This window comes from Melanostigma gelatinosum (genome assembly GCF_949748355.1).
Source record: "Melanostigma gelatinosum genome assembly, chromosome: 9".
Lineage (NCBI taxonomy): Eukaryota > Metazoa > Chordata > Actinopteri > Perciformes > Zoarcidae > Melanostigma > Melanostigma gelatinosum.
The window spans coordinates 14,620,014-14,643,248 of NC_136642.1; the positions used below are offsets into that span (position 1 = coordinate 14,620,014).

At 40.8% G+C, this 23,235-nt stretch overlaps 1 protein-coding gene across 1 annotated transcript in view; it reads left to right on the forward strand.

Moving 5' to 3' along the window:
- Positions 1 to 23,235, forward strand: part of ptprub (protein tyrosine phosphatase receptor type Ub) — a 144,879-nt gene that overhangs the window by 32,701 nt on the left and 88,943 nt on the right. The window contains exon 2 of the mRNA XM_079274951.1: positions 14,487 to 14,615. Within this exon, the coding sequence (XP_079131077.1) occupies positions 14,487 to 14,615 (129 nt within the window). The remainder of the gene's footprint in view (positions 1 to 14,486; positions 14,616 to 23,235) is intronic.

Sequence of the window (23,235 nt, forward strand, 5' to 3'; positions counted from 1 at the left end):
TTATTTTTATCAACCTACTTGGGAAAATCATCACAAAATAAAAGAAAATTGTTTTCAACAGCTTCTGTCATCTGCAAAAAATTTTGGGGGAAAAAAATCGATTTAAATCGTGAATCGGATTTTTTGTAAAAAAATCTGAGATTTTTTTTTTAGGCCATATCGCCCAGCCCTACCCGGGATGATGCGGAGTATCAATGAGCTGCTAGGTCGGCCGGTGCTGGACTTGTCTCTGATTTCACATTCCATGTTTGCTGCAAGGACCAGCTGAACAAACAAAGTCTAGTCTTTCAGTCTGGAGCTTTCAGACATCGCGGCTGCAGTGCAGAAGGACCAGTTCAGGGCAGGTTAGGTTGACAAACACCAAACTAATAACAGTTGAAAGCCACAAACTCAAGTAGTGACATTTATCAGAACCCTCTTGGACTTGAGGTCAGTTTAACTTCCTTGCGTCACTTCTCAAGCACTGAGGAAGAAATAAGAATGAACAGAGAGTGCCATGACAGTTGAGGGCAGTTTTAGGTTTACTCGGTGCCTGTTGTGGCCGTGTCTCCTCAGATTGAGTGTGAAAGCACATCCTCATGTGTGATTGCTGGATGTCTATTCCCATTTCTCTACACGTCCATCTTTGTTTGAGTGACGGCCTGTCTGTGCCGTGTCTGCAGCAGCAGCAGCAGCAGCAGCAGCGTATATAGCACATATAAATGAATGCTTACAGACGGAAGCGCACATGCATATATGAGCACACACTGGACTGACCACTTGGCTCCGGCCGCAGTGAGATTGATGCAAAACACCACGCGACTGGGCAGGTGGCAGCTGCACCAGGAAGTAGGCCCACAGCAAAGAAACGTGCTCATAAGAGCTGCCCGGATACTGGAAGATCTGGTGGACGTTGACGGCTCGCTGGGTGGCAGCCCAGAAAGGGTAGCAGAGCAGTTGGATGCTGAGAGGCGGATACTGTTACAAGGTGATTAAGCACGACTCTTTAGTTGAGTTTGACTTTTTTTTGCCTTTGATCCATCTTTCTTTCATTCATTCCTTGTTGACGTTGATGTCAGTTAAATTAGCAATGCTGTTCAGAAGTTGCCCAATAGGACAGTTACTGAGTGCACAGAGCCACGTGGAGCACCAGGTTGTCTGAACTGAAGACAGCACAACCGGCAAACGGTCATTTTTGGATCTATAAAATGTGACGCATTGCATTGTGGGATTTTTCGAACAAATAATTTCCATGGCCACTACCTTTTTCCTTTTGTTGTGGTATTGTTTGAGGGTAAACATATTGCACTGTATCGTGTATTGGGAGGGATTTTAGACACAGCCTCCAACAACTATTAAGATCAAAACTTCACCGTAAATGTCACGAAATATGTTGTGGCAGGGTGGTTTGTTTGCTTGTGTTGAGTCTTAGAACAAAGGATGAAGAGCTGCTCGGCCGCAGGACCTCTTTCTACTGCGAGCTTCTTACTGCGCACGGGCGCCAGAAAAATCAGCTGGAACCAGTTCAAAATGAAGAACAATATTTAATGTACAACACAAAATTCACTTACAAACTGAATGAACTATCAATAGTGATGTTCTCGAGAGCAGAGACCACATGCACGCATCACCTCACAGTCCGACCCAGGCCAGTTAGCTGAAAAAGCAAGCTGCAGTGATCTGAGGTAAACTCCCTCAAACATTGTCTTTTGTATCCCCTGAGAGTCGGAAAGTGTCCGAAACTGTCCTAAAACGTCTGAATGGTCCTCCGTGGCGATTTGTGATTGGCTCCATTTGAATTCTGTCCCCTCCCATTATCGATCCTTCAGCAAAACACCTTGGCTCCGCCGCTCCGTCGTGGTCAGCTTCGGCATTTGACCGTCCCACTGGCCCCATCCTCCATCGATGACGTCGCCTCCTTTTGCTGCTGCATGTCTGTGAAGCCTCACTCAGAATCCCTGTCTGACCCTCAAGACTAATTCTTACAGTGTTTTAATACCTACAGTGACTATACTTCTATGATTTAATACATTCAATGAGTTAATATACTGTAACATATAATATCCTCTATAAGTGAGGATGTTGTAAACATAATACATTCCATATGGAAACATATTGTGACTAATTCATTATTCATTATTGTGACACTTCTACTCACCACTTAGGGTGCCATCTAATCCTACGAAAAATGTTGTTAATACTGAAATCCTTCACACTCTTTTCCAACACTATTTCAATTGGTGTTAGGTGGCAATTTCCATGCTGCAAAGACACGTGCCAGACAACCCCCCCCCCCCCCCCCCCCCCTCTGTGCACCAGCAGCACAGGTGTCACTACATTTCTTCACTGATAATCCCTTACAACTTCTGCTTGGCTTTGGAGTGGCCAGACTTATTGAAATACTTCTCAGCCTGGAAAAAAACCAACACTATTGTGCAGTCTAATTGATTAGCTGCATGTTTTTGACCCAACAATGAACACTGTTTGATGTTTTTGACATTCGCTGTCATGCTGATTTCTTGCGTTCAGTAATGTGATAGATGGACACGGGCGGTTGCTGCACAGCATCAGACTGGCTGTGGTGTAGAACAGGTCCTGTTAAACCTTTCGCCGGCTATGCAGGAAGCTGAATGCTAAGTCTAATGTGATTCGTAATTTAAAGGCCCTCGACACATTTTTTATTTGCCTTTCTCACTGGTTTGAAATGTTGAAAGGGCTCATTTAGAGAAGAGTCAATGTCGTGTTTTCCTGTCAACCAAGTCCCCTCCCCCCCCCCCCCCAAAAAACCTGTAAATGAATTTAGAATATGCAGAAATATGCACAGGTTCAGCACACACAATGCTACACTTCAGCCTCACTGTAAGCTGGTAATTGAACAATTAAAATCCTGGCTGGCTTAGAGGAAAAACTTGTTTGTGAATGCTTCATCATTTTCAATATTTACTTACTGTCTAAAAAGTCACATGCAAATCACATTTGGTGTATGTGTTCGACACAGCTTGTAGGCCTATATTATATTATAGTATGCCTGCGGTGCTGTTGTTGGTGTTTAGGTGAAAAATAGAGCAAAACTTATTTATTGCTCACAGCAACGTTTTAAAACCAGCGAACAAAGGTCACGTTTGTCAGTTGAGTAAATTTGATAAACTGGTTTCAGGAAAGGGCTTAATTACCCAGAAAATAAAACTTTAAAAAGGGTAAAATAATTTTCCCCTTCCATATTGATGCCAAATGTAGAAAGAAAAGAAAGAGAGAGCATACACATGTCATGCTGCATAGACAATAGGAACAATGGGATGTGAGGGAGAAAGAGAGAACTGAAATCCTCACTGAAATTCTCCCTTCTCCCTGCCTTCATGTGGGTTAGTGGAATTGAAAGGCTGCAGGTTGTGGAGACAGCAATTGGCTGCCTTTGTGTTTAGTGGAATTGACGGGCAGCAGAGCAGTGAAGCCGCTACGGGGTATGTGGTTTAGCAGAGTTGATAGACACCAGTTGTTTTTTTTTGTATTTCCTGGCGAGTCGGGACGTTACAGGCAGTTTGATTAGGATGCACAGTCAAATTGAATTGGCTCAGCTGGTCAGGAGAATGCATGGAATTGGCCGAGGTCAGTCAGAATGGGAAATAAGAGTTCATATTTGCGTGGGAGATGGCTGTTTTCCCAAAATAATTGTGGATATTAAATTCAGACACTGTGCTCGTGACCTTTTAAATGAACCCTGAGGTCGGCACTTTGCTGGTATTGCGGCGATCGCAGGTCATTCACACTGCAGGTGGTTTGATAGAAATCACACAAGAAGGAGCCATCTCTGAAAGTGTCTCTCTAACTGGAGCTGTTAAGCCAGAAAAATGAATACAATATTTACTTTAACTGTTCAGTTGTTACTACAACACACAGGAAGTGTTAACAGCTGGACATTCACAAGTCAACACACTCTTCAGATACGCATATCTTCCACTGCAACTCTTTCACCGAGGAGCGGGAGGTGCTAGCACGCTAGTGAGTAATGCGTTTAAGATTAAATATGTGTTTTGTTTGACACATCATCATCACCATTTAAGCACATTTGAGTTGCATCATAGTTTAGAGAATGTAATAATAATAATAATGTGATTCATCATACTAAACTGGATTATGAATCATTATGATTAAGTCATAATGTATGTAAATTAAAGACATCAATTATTTCTCAAGCGAGGTGTGTCACAGTGAAGTATTTTTTTTTAATCTCCGCTCGTTTATTATTTATCTTTGCAAAAACTGTCCTGTGACATGTTTTCAGAGGAAATATTTTGGATCAGGTTCTTACTACTTCCATCAAAGTAATTGCTGACTCAACAGAACTCAAATATTACTTTAATACATACATGTGTATGTGTATGTATATGTATGTATGTATGTATGTATGTATATGTGTGTGTGTGCTTGTCATAGAAATCCAATTAGAAAATGAACTGCTGCAAATGATCTTAAAATATAATAAGAAAAGAGATCAAAGGGAGAAAAGCCTTTTGTAGGTTAATTCAATAACTGTAAGTAAAAGTGAACCCATGGTCTCTTGAATATTCACACTCACCTTTATAAATCTTAAATATTGTTCAGGTGTGCAGTCCTTCCTTTACCGGATGCATACGCTATTAGAGCTGCTACTAACGAAGTTCATTATTGTGTCAATCTTTTTTTTATTTGATCAATTAAACCAGTCTATAAAATCTCATGAAATGGTGTAAAACAGCCATCACAATTTCCCAGAGCCCAACGCACCATTACACTCACACCAATAACTAAATTATTTTCATTGCATTGGGTTTTTTCTTGCATACATTTCAGAAAATACTTTAAAATGTCCATTACGAGTTCCCAGAGTTGTTTTTTTCTGACCATCAGTTCAAAACCCAAAGATCTTTAGTTTACTATCATATGTGACGAGACAAACTCAATCATTTCAGTTCAAGACTAAACCCAAAGAGTCTAAATGTATACTATATAAATAAACTAGAAAGAAGCAGCAAATCAGAGGCTGAAACCAGCGAATGTTTTGCATTTCCTTAAACATTTAATTCAGAATCAAACTTATCGCCAATTCATTTCCAGTCGATCAACTAATCAGTACATCGACAGATCACTTAAACGTGCTGAATCAAAACTGCAGTTTTTGGCTAAATTCACAATATTTCCCATTTCATAAGAGCGCCTTCGCTGCAGTTGTCTCAGTCCCTCACTGAAGTAAAACGTGTGTTCCAGCCAAGAGACTCGTGTCTTATAGTCCTTCACTATGTCAAGGGCCTCCTATTCTGCAGTACGGTTATTATTTCTGTGCTTTGAACCTACATTTGCAAATGAGTTCTTTTATATGTCTCTCAAATCTGAAAGAGTATTCATGGAACCAGAGCCTTGAATGAAACAGATGTTGGAAATGAAGCCACCAGACAGGAGAGGTTTCCTCCTGCTAATTAAACTGATTTGTGATATGGCCCTTTGTCGTCACGATCCACTTGTCTTCTGTCTTCTGAGGAAGTGAAGAGAAACGCAAAGTGGAAATGAATGCACGGCAATACCTGAAAAAGACATCAACTCAAAATAGACCAACGATTTGAAATGGGGGGAAAAAAAGTATGACAATGAACTGCTTATCAGCAGTGTGAACTGAGAATTATTCTTCTGTTGGGATGAGAGAAAGAGAAATGGCTCTACCCTGCCTTCAGCAAAAAGAAAGAGATACATAACCCTCCCCCGGAAATATCCATACAGTAATTCAAATGAAGGAAAGCCACATTGCTCAAGAACATTTCCCTTTTCATCTTCTGATGGTGCACAATGACACAAAGGCTTGCTACAGTTGTGTTCACACTGAATCTTAAGATACCAGTCAGCCACGATTCATCTTAGAAATTAATTTTGCCTTCACTTTAAAGGGCTGGTACAATATTTCATCCTCGGCGGAGGGTTGATGATAAAAGTATCTCGGGTGTCAGTAGAATAGTCAAAGAGTCAAACATATTATTCCTCCCTTTCTGTGCTATTCTGAGGGCAACACGGGGAAAACAAAGACGCTAAGACAAAAGCAATCTGAGCTTGTTGTCTTCTGTTTCTCCTTCTCGGAGAAAACATCAGTTATTCCACTTCCCAGTTCCTGTAGGTATCCTGCCCCCAGTTTGAGAAACAGAATAGACATGGAGCTTTATTTATTTTTTGTTTATTTAGAGCTAAAAGCTCATTTTTATCTGTAGTCCCTGGGCGGGTTATGAGTGATTGAACGTTATATCTCAGTTATTTGTCACTGGCCTACAGTAGCTCATATAGTTTATCAGCTAAATGTAGTTTGTAGTTACATTTGTCAAGTAATAAATGTGTCATATAAATCAATTTTTGGGTGTGCTAGTGGATGTGTGAAAAAATTGACCTAGTAGCTCCAGAGGGAGCGCAGAGAGGTCTGATGAAGTGCCTCAAGTGACAAAGACTACAAGTTTAAATATGAAAGTGAAGGAAGTGCGTTTACCAGACCTCGAGCCCGCTCTCATCGCTGCGCTAGTAGCTCGAGGCTACATTAGCTTCCACTGGCATACATAACACACCCACATCTCCAACCAAACGGTCAACTGTGAAGTTGCATTGTGGGAAATGTGGGCGCCAGGTTTTGTCAAGGAAGAAGAATGCATGGAAGAAAAAAGACGACATATATTATATATTCTGCTGCATCCATTTTTACACTTAAGTGTTCTTCTACAAATCTTTAAGGGTTTATATTTGAGTACACCGATTCACTGTGATTCATTTACCATGAATGTAACAGGGACAATATTGCCAATGTGTCAAGTAATCATGAGATTATTAAGAAAAAAAGGTATAATTGATCAAATCAAGAACATAGCAGAAAACCATCAACAATTCATTCTTGCTCTGTGTGTTTTGAGATACTTAGTTATTGGGTCACTAATTCAATAATGTCTTTTGCTTCTGAGACATTGAGGGAAGGGTGTTGTTTCTTCTAAGTAAAGGCGAGAGTCCAAAGACAATATGAACGACGCTGAGGGCCATTCTTTCTTAAAACAGGGAACCATAAGGTTCAGTAATTTAATGTTTAGCAATTACATTTTTAATATCTTCCTAAAGTATGATCTCAGTGCAGGCCACGCTGAAGCTCAACACTTCTACTGTACCTGTTCACCTTCTACAACCCTTTCTTTTCTCAATCTGTTTATTGGCCCTCTCTGTGTGACCGGGGCCAATCCAGCCACCTGGGTTGAGTTATTAATGCCCGGGGAGGCAGAGAGATGATTTCATTGCGTATTCAGGTGTGGGGGATGGATGGCTTTCAGAGGCAGCCAAGGGAGTGCTGGGGAGGAGAGAGCCTCTGTAGAGAATAAATATACCTGTCTCCTGCTGATGCATCGGGCCACACTCGGTGCAATGCAAATCAGCCACTCTCTTCCCCCTAACTGCCTCCAGTATTACTCACCCGTTCCCACCTGGATCCCCACCAGCCAAGACACTCCGTCAACACAGACTCGGATGAGGCTGTGGAAGTAGGAGAGCTCTGGCGTAAGGACTGGTTTCGCAGCTTGGTTTGGTTCCCATGTGTTGATGACGATACGGCACGCATCCGTGCCTCATCATCACGCTGCATTTCCCAGGTGACTTCTCAGGTTCTGGTGTTCATTACCCATCGTGGCTGCCAGATAATTAAGGGCAGAGGCTGAGTTGACATTAAAGCAAAGGTTGTGAGTTATTTCTCGGAGCACACACATCGGCTTCTACTACTTTTGTTATAAATGGGAGACTGGGTTTTAAGTGTTTGGCTCCGAGTCTTGGAATTGGCTTGTTGGTTTCTATCTCCCAGACGGAAAAGACGAGAGGTTTTTATTTCCAGGGCACAGCTGTGTGTCATCACTCTTACTTTGTCCGATTTTTTTACTCTCCTCTGAACCTCTCATGTAAATGTTATTTTCCAACTTGGATCTGAATGTCCTTGATTTTTTTTTAATGGATTTGATATTTTCATAAATTCATGTATTCACTTTCTTGCCGAGAGTTTGATGAGAATCCAAGCAGCACTTTGTAACGTCTGTAATTCTGACATATAAGAGGATCCAAGAAAAGACAATAATGCTCTTGTCCTCCAGAGACCTGTCTCCTCCGCAGGTAAACACTACACTCCCCGACCCACCATTACTGAGGAAATAAAGTTGCATATTCAACTTTTGTCCCCTTGTGCCTGAAAACACCATTTCCCAAGGATCGACAAAAGATCCTGGAAATTTTGTAATTTCTAGCAATGAATGAGGCCCCCGTTCTCTTTTTACATCTATGCTAAAAATACAGCCAGCAGCCGGTACTGATGCATTAAAATGGGACCTGCGTACATTAAATTGAATTAATGCCTGAAACTTGCAAACAAACAGATATGCAGCATGAGCTAGAATGCCCAATACCCCTCTTACTCTAAAACAAATGTCAGATACTGTATAGTCCAAGCCACTTACAGTGGAAAAACATTCACATCAGAGTCGTGGTGGTAACCTGCAGAGTTTGTGGAAGGTGTTTGCAGCGGGTAGAGTGCATGGAGTGACTTAGAGCTACAGTACACGGAACTCTACAGTGAAACCAAGGTAATTGTTGCAGAAAGACATTTTTAAAGGCTGACACCTTTATGTGCAGAAACACCAGTTCTATCATTGATTGACTGATTGAGACTAAATAGCAGCACTTTACTCATCATGCTACTTTATTTCATGAAGGACTCGGCTCACAACGGTCAATTTGCCAGTACAGACTTTCTAAAGTGCACACAGAGACATGATGGCACATTCTCTGGATATTCTTTTATGTTTACTGCATTTACTTCTCCACTTATTTGATACAGAATGTAGTGTTGGATGATGTGATGATAATCAGTGTGAGACTATAAAAGAAAAACACATGTTGCTATTGCATTATTACCATGGAGGGCTTTGCTGTAATATCTCTGGTTGTCTTGCAATGTTTCTGATCATTGAACGGGAATGATTCATGGTGATATTGGATTCTTACATCGTTTTTTGCACTGATGTGATGAAGCATCTGTATTTGTCAGGTATTTTATTTGCTGGATTCGCCAAAACAGACATTCCCTGCTGTTTTTTATTTTAGAAAATTATACATTGACATTTTGAAATATAATGTCATAGTCTGTCATAGAGGATTTTATCAATGGTGCATGTGATTTGTAGTAATATATATTCATATTCCATCCCTGCGGCCCAGACCGGAATAGGTTTTTTAACATGCCGAGGATTAAATATTTCATTTATTATGCCCCCAATAAGTTGTTCTGTAATACATTTCATCACTTGAGCATATGTTCAGCAGATTTGTCACATACAGCTTTTCACTATCTCTGTGGGGCTGATTTGTTACTCGAACAAGTACTTCTAATTTACAATCTGTTCAAGTCTTGCCCTGTGGTGTTGGACTCTACTCTTTTATTCTGCTCACTCTACTACATCTTTTAGAAGCCAGTGAAACTATTGACTGTAGTGTTTCGGATCAAAAGATTGCTTTCTGTATTTAATGACGGATCATTCTTTTTCGTTGAAATATTAGAAAATAAGAAGTGTACATTTTGAAATTGCACTTTGATCACAGTCCACGCTTGGCCATATAGATTTAAAATATGAAAACACTGTTGTTGATACTGTGGGTCGGGGCTCAGCCACTTCTTTTCATTTTATAAACTTCCTATTTTGCTGTGTTTGATTTATTCAAGTGAAAAGTTGTTTGAATAGTAACACCTTAAATAAGCTTAGGCCAGCGTCCTTCTGCTTAGCACATATGCAAATAAAGGGGATAAGCAGAGACTCTGACAATATCCACTGTGCATAGCTGACACTCCAATTAGATAGCATGGGATTATACAAGTAAACAGAGAGAGAGAGATACCCAATCTAACACGATGGTCTATGTGACACTAACAACTGATATGCGCAGAGAGAGAGATGCAAAGCCTTGATTAACTGCACATATAAAACTGGGGAACATTTTATGTATCCCTTACAAATGTGGAAGCAAATTGGAGTCTCTGGTAAACAAGTTGCCACTTTCTTTTATGTCCTTCTGAAATGAAAGAGGAGCTGCTGCATCCATCCTCTGACCGTGTAGCTCATCGCTTCCACTGTGTAAATCTGAAGTTTATTTCGGCTTGCTATAAAGTCAGAGAGGTTGTGTATTCATTTATTTATGGAGTGATCTGTGTTGGTTCACTGTAAAACACTGAGATTAGTGTTTAAACAGAGTGACAAAAATCTCTCTCACCCAGTCTTTAAACCCCCCCCCCCCCCCGTCAACATCTCTAGAACCTTCTCATCTCGCTCCCTCCCGCTCTCAGGTATTTCTGCGAACAGTGCATGGCTGCACTGCGTACAGGGCACTGCAGCAGGCCGGTGTGGCCCTGCTGAGCGGTTTGAACAATGTTTTCGACTGCATCCTTGAAACTCGCTTGCTTCCTGGCTCGTTAGAGAAACATTTGATGAATCAGTTCTTCCGTTTTGCTTCCAAGAAGAGGCACAGCATGTCGTTTTTGTAGGCCTATATCTGACATATTCAAAATGATTGCAGTCCTGGCAAGTAGATCAGACGCATTGGTTAGCAGTCTCACAAACATTTTAATGATATGGGCCTCATAATTTGCTTTACTGTGTTCCCCAGAATTCATTTCTCCAAGCACAAAATAGTGACATTGAGTTACTATATTTACAAAAGAAATACATATTGTTATGAAATGTACAAAGCTATATATTTAAAGTGGAGGTTGATTTATATCTGCAAACAGCAGATATTCATAGTCAGCTAACAGCTAACTGTGAAACATGTCTTAACCTCAGCCATAAAATCTTGGCAGTGTCTGACTTTGCACTGGTCGTTGCACTAAATTATGCTGCAATTATTCAGGTAAAACATGGCCACTGACAAATCCACACACCCATTGGTCCTTCAGGAGGCGCTGAGGAGGGAGTGTGTTTTGTCATAATAGATTATCCTTAACAGTGTGCTGTGAGGAGATGACATTCCCGGGCAGCGCCGGCCTCGCGTCCTGGCTTCCTTCTTCTGGATGATGAGTCTCTTGTAGGGAGGAGTTTACAGGCTTCATTTTCCGAAACAGCAGGGAATAATATAGTGCCAGCGTTTGGATGTGTCAGGTCCCATATCTCTGGCTGTTCCATTAGAAATAGACCCCAGTGTGGGACAATTAACCCCTGGCCTCAGCAGCAGATCTGTGCAGTAACAGCCCAGCACGGGGCTATAAATCAAACCCAGAGGGAGAAACCCACAGTCCTTCCCCTGCTGGTTGGCTGCTACTATCACCCAATGGACTGAGCTTACACGACGGTAGATATGCTCCAATGTTATCGTCTCATCACCCGAGGTGCATGCGTGAATGTGTAATAGGTTGGCTGTAGGCAAGGGCACCCTGAGTGTGTTAGTGCTGTCGTGAATACACCATCTGGAGAAAGTACAACACCTTATAGCACCTGTAACCCTATAAACCAAACAGCAACAACTATTTTAATATCTCATGCTGCTTTCTTGTCCGTCCGTCAGTTCACCTGTTGATGTCTGAGGAATGCATGGAAGGAATTTCTTTAAATTTGGCACAAACATCCGCCTGTACTCGAGGATAAACTGATTAGAATCTGGAGGTCAAAGGTCACTGCGACTTGACTTAATTTTCAGATGCAGTGCATCTGGTTTGCGCTGTGCTTGTGCATTAAAATACATTATATTTAACATCAAAACCGCACTGTGATAGGACCTGCGTGTATTCAATTGAATTAATGCCTGAAACTTGCAAACAAACAGATATGCAGCATGAGCTAGAATGCCCAATACCCCTCTTACTCTTAACATTTTCAGATGCTACACACTGTATAGTCCAAGCCACTTACAGTGGAAAAATATTCACATCAGAGTCGTGGTGGTAACCTGCAGAGTTTGTGGAAGGTGTTTGCAGCGGGTAGAGTGCATGGAGTGACTTAGAGCTAAAGTACACGGAACTCTACAGTGAAACCAAGGTAATTATTGCAGAAAGACATTTTTAAAGGCTGACACCTTTATGTGCAGAAACACCAGTTCTATCATTGATTGACTGATTGAGACTAAATAGCAGCACTTTACTCATCATGCTACTTTATTTCATGAAGGACTCTGCTCACAACGGTCAATTTGCCAGTACAGACTTTCTAAAGTGCACACAGAGACATGATGGCACGTTCTCTGGATATTCTTTTATGTTTACTGCATTTACTTCTCCACTGATTTGATACAGAATGTAGGGTTGGATGATGTGATGATAATCAGTGTGAGACTATAAAAGAAAAACACATGTTGCTATTGCATTATTACCATGGAGGGCTTTGCTGTAATATCTCTGGTTGTCTTGCAATGTTTCTGATCATTGAACGGGAATGATTCATGGTGATATTGGATTCTTATATAGTTTTTTTGCACTGATGTGATGAAGCATCTGTATTTGTCAGGTATTTTGTTTGCTGGATGATGAAGGTTGATTAGAATCTGGAGGTCAAAGGTAACTGTGACCTCACAAAACACATTTCTTTTTTGCAACATATGCTAATTATGGCAGTTTCACACAAATGTCAAATACTGTAAAATGTTGAAGTGATGACATTTCGAAAAGACACGGATGTAAACAGCAACACGACTGCCTGGCGGAGGCATACAACCGCAAAGCGGTAATTCTAGTTAGTAAAGGAAGTTCCTTAGCTGCTTCACAATAAAAGCGCTAAAAACTAACAAGCATAATGGCATAATGAGTAAACTGAAAGGCATAATGAGTAGGATTCTTCGGTTTCGGCTTGTTAACGCTACATTCAAAGTTGGACTCTCCTCCGCGGCTCAAACACACTAGCGGCTCATGTCCCCTGGTCGTGGTTGGTGTTATGGTGCTCGGCAGCAGAGTTAAAGCAAACTGCCGATTCACACGCATTGTAGAACGAGTTTTGTCTGCTTTGTGATTTGCCTTGCTATATTTGTGGGTTGTTTGTGCTGTGTCTGCCATTTTATGTGTCTGCTGCGAGATACATTACGCACACATGGCACATATGGAGCTTGGGAAAAAACATCCCAAAAAATCTTTGAATATGTTCTGTTGAATCTATCAAATACAAAAGGTGGCATCAAATGCTTGGTCCTACAGCAATTCTTGAGTCAAATATTTTCTCTGTTACGTTAGGAAACAGGGATACTGTTATGTATTTATTTTTTATAGCTGTTCCTTTTTAAAGGACAGCTTTAAAGACCGATGCATTGAAAAAGATGACATTTTATTGAATTGTTTTGTTTTTTAGTTTCTTTGCTGAAAGACATGATTGTATTTTGCAAACAATGCAACGATACATGGTATCGATGCCAAAACCCACATTTTGGCATCCGAAATTCTCAAACAGCACCCAAGCTCTATCACCGTCTTAATTGCGGCCTCCATTTTAATTTGGCCCATAACATACCAAACCAGCCATCGCAATGACCTGTTAATGACCGGAAGCTGTGGCTATCTTGTACAATGGTAGTAAAAAAGAGAATTATGTATCCCCGCTACAGTTTAGCAGGCGGTTTTCTCTGCAGCCTGTCATATTGAGACCATTTGTTTAATGGCAGATTAGAGAAAAGAATGAGCAGCAATAAAGCTGCACACCACATGGGTCACCTTCAGGAGCTTTTCATAGTTATGCCTATCATTAGCATGTCGCGTCTCGTGCTGTCCTACTCCAATCATTACTGACACAGGCTCTGGTCTTATGACTGCACAGTTCAAAATGCCCGCTGGTAGACCGTAATTCTCACACCGGCGGATTAATGTGAAATATGGCAACAGATGCAGAACTGAAGCACATTATTCAGGACCCAAGGACCATTAAATCCATAGCTATTAAATATAATTTGAAAAAATTAGCTTTTTGGCGCGTGGAATAGCAGGTTGTGAGGTATTATGATAATCGCTACATTCCCCAGGGTGCCTGCTTTCCTCAAATGTTATTACTATTTGTATGCCTGTGTGCATGGGCTTTGGGATATGTAGTCTTGTTTGTGGATGCTTTATGAGAGGGGTTATTCTCCTCAGATGCAGGGGCAATTATTGCGTTTGCCAGGGATTTTGTTCCTTTGTGTGAGTCTGAAGTAATTATAGCTCATTGCTTGGTTTGTAGTTGGTCTGAGAGCATGTGTGCACATGTGGACACATTTACACACAACCCCGTGTGTATGATATGGGGTAATAGACTCGCATTCAGGCCGATATTGACCATTGAAAGTCATACTCATACACAAGTGCAAAGAGCACAAAATTTGCAATTTGAATGAAAATAGAAAAGTGATTGCACCCCTACTTTATTTCTGTCCTGAATGTGTCTCAGTCATGTGTGAGGTAAAGCTATCTCTTTGAAACGGAAAAACCCCATGCTGTTTCTCTCATTGATGGCCACTGTTTCAATTTTCCTCTTTATTTTCAGCAGCTGGCTGCACGTTTGAAGAGGATTCAGACCCCAGTCTGTGTGACTTCACCCAGGGGGAGGACGATGACTTTGATTGGCTGCTCTTTCGGACGTACAGTTCACCTTATGCCAGCCCTGACCTCCTGCGAGGTGAGTGGTCCTCTGTTCGACAGTTCTGTACTTGACTGTTTTTCAGACTGCAGCCATCTTGTGTAGTTAGATCAGATGTCTGTAGGCATACAGATTAGACCGAGCAGACCATGGCGCGCACTATGAATCTAAAAACACATCAAGTTCGAGTTCATGGGGCCCAATACTAGGGGCTATTTTTTGAGACATGCCAGCAGTTGGTCTGTGCTTTGGTTTCTTATTATATTGTCTGAGAAACAAAAAATACTTTTGTTTATGAGGCCAACATATCAGAAAAGTTTGACTGTGTGCAAATCAGCCTTTTTAGTTGTCCATTGTTCATTATGCTCCAGCTTTAATGAAACACTCAGCCCAATCTTGTCTGCTTTCTGCTAACCCCAAGGGTCATTTTATGTTAACCAGCCTCACAGGACTAATAGAAACTAGCATTTTCCTGCCATCGTGCTCTCTACTGGTGGTTGCCAGAGGGAGATGGCATGCATAGTTTATAAGGCGCTCCTCCATCTCTGCATGAACAAATACCCACAGGGATCTGACAAAGAGAAGAGTGCTGTTTCAGCTTCTCAGCAGAAATATCAGTGGCAGCAGCGGGTTTTCTGCTGAAAATACTTCTACTGTGGAAACCTGCGTCCCTCGGGTACAACCAATCAATCAATCTATGATATGGTAATGAGGATTCTGCCAATTCTTGACATGACAAAACATGCATTTCAAAAAGGGAGAGAAAGATCTTGCATGTTTAGTGGCGGCAGTCATTTTACAAGTGTGGAAGAAAGGACTGACATGTAATGTGACAGATATAAAGATAGATAAGCTAAGAAGAGCAGATGTACAGATTACAATCAGAAACTGGAGATCATCTTAAAATAAATAATTGTAAAAAGTTATCGACATGATTCGCCTTTGAACAGGTATGAATGGTGTCATTTTTAAAAGCTGCATGGTTGTGATTTTGATTTATGGGACAAAAATGAGTTCATGCCCGCAGGCTTCTATATCAAAAGAGAATTGTGAACTTGATAAATCCCAAATTTAATCCTAAACTCTTAAAACTCGCATCCACATCATCATTCGAGCGAGAATCTGCCTGCAGCCACCAGCCAATTGATGGCAGGCGATGGGATAATTAATACTTTTCCCTTTGGGTTTCATTAAAGTTTGCTGCCATGGCATTTACAGTGATTGAGGGCCTTCAGTGGAACAGACTAACACAAGTGGAATGAGGCAGGTACTGTAATCTGCACATGGCAAGAAGGCGAGAGAGGCTCCGGGCATCAACTCTCGATCGATCAGTTCGGAGAACCACCAGACACATTACGTTTAAATGATTATCTGCTCATCCTTCAGCCCCGCACTAAAAGCAGTGTGTTACCCATGTTCATTGTAAAGTGACAGCAGTCACAAATGTCTACTTGGTTGAACTGATTAGAGTTTGGTGGTCAAATTGTCACTGTGACGTCAATAACTCGTATGGTAATTCTGACAATTTCACACAAATGTCTACGAGGATAAAATACTGAAGTTATGACATTTTGGAAAGCCACGGATGTAAACTGCGACTTGACTGGTCGGCAGAGGCATACAGCCGCAAGGCAGAAATTCTAGTTATTCCCCATCTCTCTGGCTTAATCCCTGGGTTGACTACTAACCATGTATCACATTGGGCAGCCACTGTGGGGGAGGGAGGGGGGGACAAGAGTTTATGAGATAAGGCTATTTACATTGGAACAGTATTAACTTTGTGGGGCTGAGAAACTGGTGTCGAGGGAAGATTAGTAAACACAGCTGAGATAGCTGCAGCTTGTGACTCCCAGGAGAAATTAGAGACCACCGCTCCCATGAAAGAGAAAGTCTTGGGGAAAAAAAAAAGATAAAATTCAGTGAGGTCTTAATAGGAATGGCCCATTATTTTTTATCACATTCTCCTTCATTTTGAATTTGATCCGAGATGTCGGGTGGCCATTGATAATCTTAAAGTCTTTCGCTGTTTATGAATCCGTGCAGGCTGATGACCTTGTAAAGAAGAATGTGTCTGCATGTCAAGTGTGCCTCGTATCCTGAAAGGCAGATTCATTGTCATGAAAAGTTATGGGTCTGCTGCAATATCCATTACAGTGGAGTGGAGTGGCCTTAAGGGAAAATCCATTACAGACTTGATCAAGCTTAAAAACCAGCTTATGGCAATGTATCTTGCTTTCTTGGTTCACCTTGTTCTGTGCTGTAATTTGTAATTTCTTCAATAAGGTCAATAGATCAGACGTGTTATAGATATTTCTACCGTAGCTGCAGTATTAATTAAAAGTAGTACTTTTTCAGGTCTGAGACACCAACAGTAAAGCTTCATAAGTAAAAATCAGGAACAAAAAGACGAATATAGGCTTTATACATTTGTTTTCACATATAGGAGTACTCCCCAAGACCTGTAAACAGACTTTGACATGTAAAATCTGTGGAATTTGCCTTTAGGTTCAGTGATTGGTATACCGGTGAGAGCTGCTAAAAGGTCCCTATTCAACCCTCTGTGTAAGGCGTTCGTTCTTGTTCACTGAGCACTGAGCACACAAACATTCGCTCAGTAGCTCACCTCAGCGATGATACAGACTGTGTCTCTCAGATATGCAGAAAATGGGACTTTGGCTTCCAGCTGAGTTATACAGAAATTCTCTGACAGCACTGAAATAGAGTGTTGAAATATGCTATTTTTTCCTCACCATGTGTTGCATGCTAATCTTGCAAATCCCGCTCTCTCCTTAGCTTTTCTTCTTTTTTCATTTGTAAATGTCTCCCGTGTTGTCCAGCGTTACACAATGAAGGTAACTTTTAAAAATGGCTCTGATCCAGCTCCATCTGCGTGTTTGCACATCACATTGCAACAAGCTACTGAGTCAATTGATTGGCTGTTTTATTAGCTACTCAGGGAGACGTCAATTATTGTTTCAATGTATGTTTTAAATCTCCTTTACTTTTTACTACTGAATTTTATTTCTTACACTGTTTCTTTAATTGTTTTTAAATCTCCTTTTCTTTTGCCTTATGTTTTGATGCTTTTAATGGTTTTATGTGAAGCACTTTGAATTACCTTGTTGTTGAAATGTGCTATACAAATAAACTTGCCTTGCCTTGCCTTACTAGCACAGTAGATCCTTACATAAATACCCACAGACATTCTGAATGGACTCTAAAGTTGGGTGGGACCTCAGGTCGAGGGAAGGTTACTGCCAGGTCAGTTGGCACATACTGTAGCAGCAGGCTCAATGTAATGACCTTAACAGAGCTAATCCATACAGTGAAACACACGGACCTCCATCTGTATCTTCGTCACCCTGTACCAGTCGGCTATGGAGGGCAATGTCATATTGTCCGCCCTTTCATATCTGTCACCTCTCACCCCTGCCTGGCCCCGGGCGCACACCGCGGACCGGCTGCACACGAGTGCGTGTGCGTCATTGACATCGACCCGAGATTCAACTGCGTCTGTGAAAGGATGAGGCGGAGCGAGGAGACGGATACATCTGCTGTCAGAGAGGCGTTGTTATCAGAGCTGACCAGCCATCCTCCCTGGTTTAAAAACTCTATTACACTGCCTTCCTCCACCTCTCCACTCTGGCAGTCGGCATTCTCCATATATGTGCAGTATATATTATCTCATTTATAAGGTCTCCATTTATTGTAGGCTCCAAATTCAGTTAGTTTTGCTCGTATAGCTCTTCACGTTTGGGCACACAATTTATAGCTTGTTGATTTGCAGCTTGTATTGAAACAGTGCTGTTATCAGTCAGATTTGATCAACCTGAAATTTTTCCGACCAATATTGCAATTGTGATTTAGATTGTTTTTCCTATTATATATGAACTAATTTCCCCCTGGGGATGAAGACAGTTTATATCTATCTATCTATCGAAATGAAACTACAGGCCTGTAATTATAATTAATTTAGAATGAAACGATATGATTGTACCAAGCACGATCAGAGACTTAACTCATGTCCACATTATATCTGAATATATTCACGTGTTTATATGTTTGTAAATAGTGAAGTTGCTTGTTGTTCTGGACAAGTCAGAGAGAAGTCAACTTTGTCAGTAAACCTGCCTAGTTTTCTAGAGAAGCATGAACAAATTATTGAAATATCGCTTTGGAGTTATACTTGACATCAATATTAACAAATTAATATTAAATATAATCAAGAGATTCAAATGTAGCATTATAGTTGTTGATAAGAGCTGCATGGTTGGCCACTTGTGGTAACAACAATGAACTGGTGGGTAAATAAATCACCTTGTAGATGCTTAAGCTCATGTTAGCGTTAGCGTCGCAGACTAAGGCTAAGCTACTTAGCCCTGAATCCTTGAGGTCTCATTTCAGAGCTTTTAAGGTGTTACGCTTGGCGTTAGTGATTTGAGAAATATTAGTTAGAATGTGCTTGTTATTAACAGTGAGATGACGTCATTGTGTATCATGAGCGCTCGACATATGATTTCATCACGATATGATTCCATTGAAAGATTAATTGTAAAACTGAATTATCGCCCAGTCCTAACGCACACAATTAACGCTAGAGATCAGCAAGAGTAAGCTCGATTTTAAAATGATCTAACTGAAAAAATAACAGCCCATCCCTTCAGGCCTTCCTCCAAAGCCCCTCCCCCAAAACACATGAAAGCAAATATAACCCGAACCCTTATTGCTTCTTAAGCAATTTCCCAACCAAGCTTTTAACGTTAAATAAATTGCCAGTTACCATCTTAAAATTGCACTTGCGATATCAATTCCGATACCTCATTCCTGTCTCATAGCATGTCAAACCTGTTTTTCAGAAACGTTTCTCTCTAAAGTGATGAATATATATTTCTAATTATGTTTTGAAAGAAATGATTGAGGAACTGAAAGGAAGAGCGCATATATGGAGCTCGAAGACAAGTTAAATAGAAAGTCATATAAAGGCTTCAGCTGTGTATCAGCTTCAAGGTTAAAGCTGATGATGAATGAAATTAGGGATGAAAAGAAATGGTCTGCTGTGTACTTTTAGGGACGGTATTACATCTTTTGTTTATGACGAGGAAAGGAACTGTTTCACGTCTTTTTCATACGGAGTTTGTTTGTCATTTAACTTGGGTTACAGAGGACAATTATTCCCTTGGAGAGAGTCGTGTCCGGTCATGTGCTGTTGACAGTCTGCAGGGTTTTGTTCCAGCCAAACGTCCCACCAGCTCATTTCACTAATCAACTCACCTTCGGTCAGAAAGGGAGGAACTAATTAGTAAAATCGGCAGCTGTAGTATCTGGTGGGAATGAAAACCTGCAGTCTTATCTGGCTCAGGACCGGACACCCGTGGCTCGCAGGGATAATTGCTCACGACTCATTACCTCAAGGCAAAGAAGATCATGTTTATTGATCACTGATGTATAATATAATTGTCTGAAAGCTCAGTCTACTTTGCCTGTCACTACACAGAATCTTTTAAAACATAACTAATTAATTAAATTGGTGTTCAGGGCAGCGGTCGCCAGCTCCCTTTATGCCTTTTCAACAAGATATAGAGGAATCATTAATGGGAATGAGAGAGACACAATTGGGAAGGGCTTCCAGAGCCGAAGCCTGCATCCTAACTGGTGTATACTCTCCGACCAGCTCTTTTGCTCTCCGTGTTTTGCTCGCCCACACACATACACCCAGGTGATGGGTAGGTATAATAATGCAGCACAGATTTGGCTGTTGTTCAGTCTAATTAGTTTCGCTTTCTTGTGTCAGGTTAAGGCTTTAACAACATAATTGAGGCTCGGGAAGCACACTCGGGATTGTAGCCAAATTGTTAGTCACCTTAAACTCAGGTGAGCTGATGCGGTCGGTCACTTGAAGCATAATAGGTCAGCTCATGAAAAAGGTCATCAGGTTGACAACTGCAAAATATGTTGCAGCATCTTAGCTGCAGGAATTGGGCATTTTGGATTTTGCACACACATAATTGGCCCTTTTTGACAGACTGGAGCGGCGGGAGATTGGTTGTTTATAATGCTGTTTAAACAATTTCAGCACAGTTTGTTGAGGAATTATTAGCAAAGCAAGCTGAAATGGAGGGTTATAACATCAGCATGGGAGTAGTGTAGCGGTTTTAATATTTTCTAAATGGTTAATGGCTCCAATATAAGTTATGAAAGTGATATACATAAATGTATTAATTTGCGCAATAACATTTTTGTTTGTCGATTGGGAAACTGAAAACAAACTTTAGGCATGTATCAAACAGTTGTGAGATTTGTAGGGTGGTTATGGCAGCGAAAATCAACAAAATCATTCGGATTCATCTTCTGGGAATGTCTGTCCAAACTGTTGTGCCGATCTATCGAGTAGATGTTGAGATAGCTTTCTGGATCAGTGAAATGTTTGAGCTGGTGTTGGCACCAGAAAAAAAGTCACCAAAGTCATTAGGATTCATCCTCTGGGGACCATGAATGCCTGTTCAAAATCGCATGGCAATTCATCCGGTAATTGTCGAGAAATTTAACTAACAACAAAAATGTCGTTCAGAGAAATTTCTGTGGATCACTAAAGTCAGTGAGCGTTGTCCTCAGGGGACTATGGATGTCTGCACCAAAGTTTTGTGCCAATCCATTCAAAAGATGTTGAGATATTTCGGTCTTGACCAAAGCCTCTGCCCAGCTGACTGGCACACTGACATTACCGTCCATAAAGACATGATGCTTGCGAAAGTTGAGGTTTCAACCAATAACACAGATATGCTCCTGTGAGACTCTACTGTTGAATTCAGTTTTAATTCAGATAAGTTGTCCGATACAATGTTATACACCCACTATTATTACATATAATGAAACACAAAACCCATTTAGATGTGCACAAAAGATCCCATCGCAGTTTCAGGGTGCGCTCATTGCTCCACTGTCACCAACACTACGGACTATCAATGATACATTGTTCTAATAGCTTCTAAAGTGAAGAGATAATATTGATCTGCAAGTTAGTTTAAGCTCAGAGCTCAGAACTTTGGTCACAGGGATGCTTGCAAAAATGTCAAATAACTTCATCCAACCTAGGCTCTCTGTTCCTTTCTTTGGAAGCAAAAGATTAACGGAATTGAAGCATCTTTTTGAATTCAATGAAAACCCTTGAATTAAGACATTTCTACTCCTGACTGCTGGCTTTGAACATGCTCTTCAAATATTTCATATAAATCAGTGTTCTTTCTTCTTCAGATATCCTCCTTCTTTCTGCTAATCACATATTCACTCTCTGGTGATCTTGAGATTGGAATAAGATTTGTATGTGTGCCTGGTGTGGATGATTGTAGTACGTGTATTTGGATATTTCCCAACTTCTGTGCACTCCTCCTCTCCTCTGTGGACACGCTTTGCTCCAGGGCTCTCTGAATGTTCACAGATCATAGGCTTGTTGGCCTTGACAAGTTGTTAGAAACCAGCACAAATAGATTCCATGTACTTCTTAAAATGTTGTTTGTATATATATATATATATATTAGAAATTGAGGAGAAAAAGTTCTGCATTCATATATCACAACAACTCATTCATGACCCATTCTGGGCTACATTAGTTTTAAAAGAGGGGAAGTCTCTGATCTTTTGTAAGTACTTGAACACAGCAGATAAGATGTCAGAACAAGATATATGAAAATCTGTTACTTTGATGAAGATATTCACATTTTTTACAGCTCCTGTGCTTTGCTCAAGCAAAACACCTAAGGGTGGTCCCTAATGTTCACTTATTTTCATACTATCAACCTTTTTGCTTTTGTTTTTGCACTTCATCATTACATTCATTGATTGATTGATTACCACTTTATCTTCTCCACCAAACATTCGCTATCCTTGACCATAGTACCTCATTTCCGTAATATGCATGATGCATTTCATGCCTTGGAAATAAATGACACTGGACTGAGAAGGTAGTTTTACTTCAAGCTCATCTTGGCGACTGTGGCTAAGTGGAGAGCAGGGCCGTCCTTCAATCAGAGGGTCGGCGTTTCGATCCCCGGCTCCGCTCGTCGCATGTCGATGTGTCCTTGAGCAAGACACTTAACCCCAAAATTGCTCCCGTAGCTGTGCCTACGGTGTGATAGGATCTGAATTGTAAGTCGCTTTGGATGACTGTAGTGTAATCTTGGTTTGGATGTGTATCAGTGGCCACAAGGTAGCACAGCTGATTGTGGCTGAAGGAAATAATTATTGCAGGATCAAGCAGGGTACTCAAGGTTTGGTCAGATCTTAGCACTTACAATGTATTGTTGTTGGGTCATTGTAATGTGTTGCATTCAAAGTATGTTTTCTTAGATTGTGCTTATTAAATCATTCTTACATAAAACAGATATCCTTTGCATGTAGCACTGCAATTAAAGATTAGCCATGCGGTGCTTCACTAGAAAGTTAAATAAATGCTGAACAACTAAACTTATTGAACTAATAAGCTGCAAGAATGGTGAGGTGGTGTCTGTAGCCTTGTCAGCAGATATAGATACAGTCAGCCTCCACAGGAAATTCTACTTGGAGCAAAGCTAATGTCAATGTCAAAGCGTGGCAGTACTTTAATAACAAAAAGTTCAAAACTTGAGTCAACCTGGTTTATTCAAATTCTAGACGGACTCATTTT